Here is a 2,500-nt window from a genome sequence, read left to right on the forward strand (position 1 = left end):
CACGTGCAGGCACGTACTGCCTGTAAGAACATATGCCGTAGGACAGATTTTCTAGTACTAGTACATGTATATACATGTATATACTTTTGCAGAAAAAACACTGGTAAATGAGAAACGTAGTCCGAACGTTTTCGTTCATTTAAGACATCTTCAGGAAATACAGTATGGGAGATACAGAGACGTAAATATACACTACAAAGATGAAGACATTGTAAGGAACATGGAACATGTGTGTGTGTACTCAGGTCAAGGTCTTGATGATGGACAAAATGTTACACAGGCCGGGAGGAATAACATCCAACTATTTTCGTTGAAATGAAATGATCACGCCTGTACATACCTAAACTTAGATTAATGTTTTGGTCAAATGTGTGTTTCATGTGGTTTGGTTCAATGATATTCATTTCAGTCAAGGAATTACAAGATGTTATTTTATTTGCATTATTTCAGTGTCTGAATGTCTATACCTATGTATATACATACATGTGCACAGGAACTCACACACACACACACACACACACACACACACACACACACACACACACACACACACACACACACACACACACACACACACGTACACACACACACGTACACACACACACAGACACAAACACACACGTGTGTATAAATATATATAATATATATATATATATATATATATATATATATATATATATATATATATATATATATATATTGCCGTAATTCGCTAAGGCACACGTGAAAATAATATGCAGAAAAAAACACTGGGAAATAAGAAGCTTAGTCCGAACGTTTTCGTCTATTTAAGTTTTCGTCTATTTAAGAAATTAATTGGTCTGCCTAATATTCTCAAACAATTCAACATCAACTTGGTTTTCAAAAATAATACTATAAAAAGTAAGCTCATTAAAAATTCACCTGAAGCAAACGACGGTTGTGTTTACTCTATTCCATGCCTTAAATGTAACAAATTTTTATATCGGCCAAACTGGTAAAGACTTTAAAAACTAGAATAAATCAGCACAAATATAGTGTAAGGAGAGGGCAAAGTTCCAGTGGCCTGTTTGTCCATGTAAGAGACCACAATCATCCTATTGACTGGGATAATTCGAATGTAATAATTTCTTGTAGATCCTTATTAGAAAGAAACATCATCGAATCCAGTCATATTAAACAAACCTTTGACAATAATATCAATTTAAGTTTAGGATTATTTAAACTTGAATGATGAGTTGTTATTGATAAAGTTGTAAGAACTTCTCCAAGTGCTACTAAGCGGGGGTGACGTAACGTCATGGACCAAACGTCCATATATGTATACATCGGCTCTACCTGATTGTGAAGCATCTTGTGTGTCCTTTCCATGTTCCTAGCTTGTCTTTTACTTTATGTATATATATCCACCTTTGTCTCTGTAACTGTGTATTCCTTGATAATGTCTTAAATAGACGAAAACGTTCGGACTAAGCTTCTTATTTCCCAGTGTTTTTTTCTGCATATATATATATATATATATATATATGTATATATATATATATATATATATGTGTGTGTGTGTGTATGTGTGTGTGTGTATTCAACTGATCTGTATGCATTTACGTTTTTCCTTCAGGTTTCCAGCATTGCTGTTGTATATTTTAATCATATTCTTCCTACGACTCTTTTGCCATGACTGCACCCTCACGAATACCAACTTGTTTCTTGCAGACTCTTGAGGGACAGCCGACCAGAGATGGACCAATCGCGAAGGCTCCGCCGGAGACAGCCGACCAATCAGAGAAGCTGGGCAGACACAGCTCCTGACATGACGTCACATGCGTTGGAAGCGTCTCAGGGGAACCTCTGGAGACTTGGGTCGTCGTCGTCCCCAAGAAAGGCGGCGACCGAGGCCGAGAGGCCCTCCACCTCACCTCGTCTCGCGGCACAAGACTCCACCAACAAGAGCCTCCCTTCTTCGTTCCACCGCCGGCGCGGACTGCCTCGCCTTCCGGTTATTCGATCGTTACTCGTGTCTTTCTTCGTCTCGACGGCCTTCTTGGTCTTCTTCGTCTCGTCGACAACGTCGGCCGCGTCGACGGTGGCCAAAGAGTCCGCGGAACCGAGGAGGCGAAACAACACGAGGTTCCTGAACCTCGAGGCCATCGAGTCCACGTACTCGAGGGTCCTCAGGGAGTTGGACAGGAACCTCCGGGACCAGCGGGTCCTCGAGTCGGCCATGAGGACCGTGGACGAGGGCCGCGCCCTCAATGTCTTCGACGTGGCGAGGGCCATAGTTCCAGGTACGAACACTTCATGTCTTCCGCCTTCCGGGCGGCGAGGCCTTAGGTTTTGTCTTGCGCCTCTTGACAGATACGTTAACTGTTCTAACATTGTTGTGTGTCGATCTCAGAAACTCACCACGCATCTGCCAGTAAGCTGTCGAACTAAACCCGTTGTTTATTGATCGTATGGTAATGTCGATTAACCAGCATTGCATGATTCGTCTTAGTCGAGTAGTTCCTGTTTCGTCACTTCT

General features: G+C 41.6%; 1 protein-coding gene across 1 annotated transcript in view; it reads left to right on the forward strand.

Moving 5' to 3' along the window:
• The first annotated feature begins 164 nt into the window (after positions 1 to 164).
• The window catches only part of LOC143037031 (uncharacterized), a 110,280-nt gene continuing 107,944 nt past the window's right edge, over positions 165 to 2,500 (forward strand). Inside the window, exons 1-2 of the mRNA XM_076205136.1 lie at positions 165 to 181; positions 1,693 to 2,264. Coding sequence (XP_076061251.1) covers positions 165 to 181; positions 1,693 to 2,264 — 589 coding nt within the window. The remainder of the gene's footprint in view (positions 182 to 1,692; positions 2,265 to 2,500) is intronic.

The sequence above is a fragment of the Oratosquilla oratoria genome, chromosome 21 (assembly GCF_046742065.1).
Source record: "Oratosquilla oratoria isolate Oo_2021 chromosome 21, ASM4674206v1, whole genome shotgun sequence".
Lineage (NCBI taxonomy): Eukaryota > Metazoa > Arthropoda > Malacostraca > Stomatopoda > Squillidae > Oratosquilla > Oratosquilla oratoria.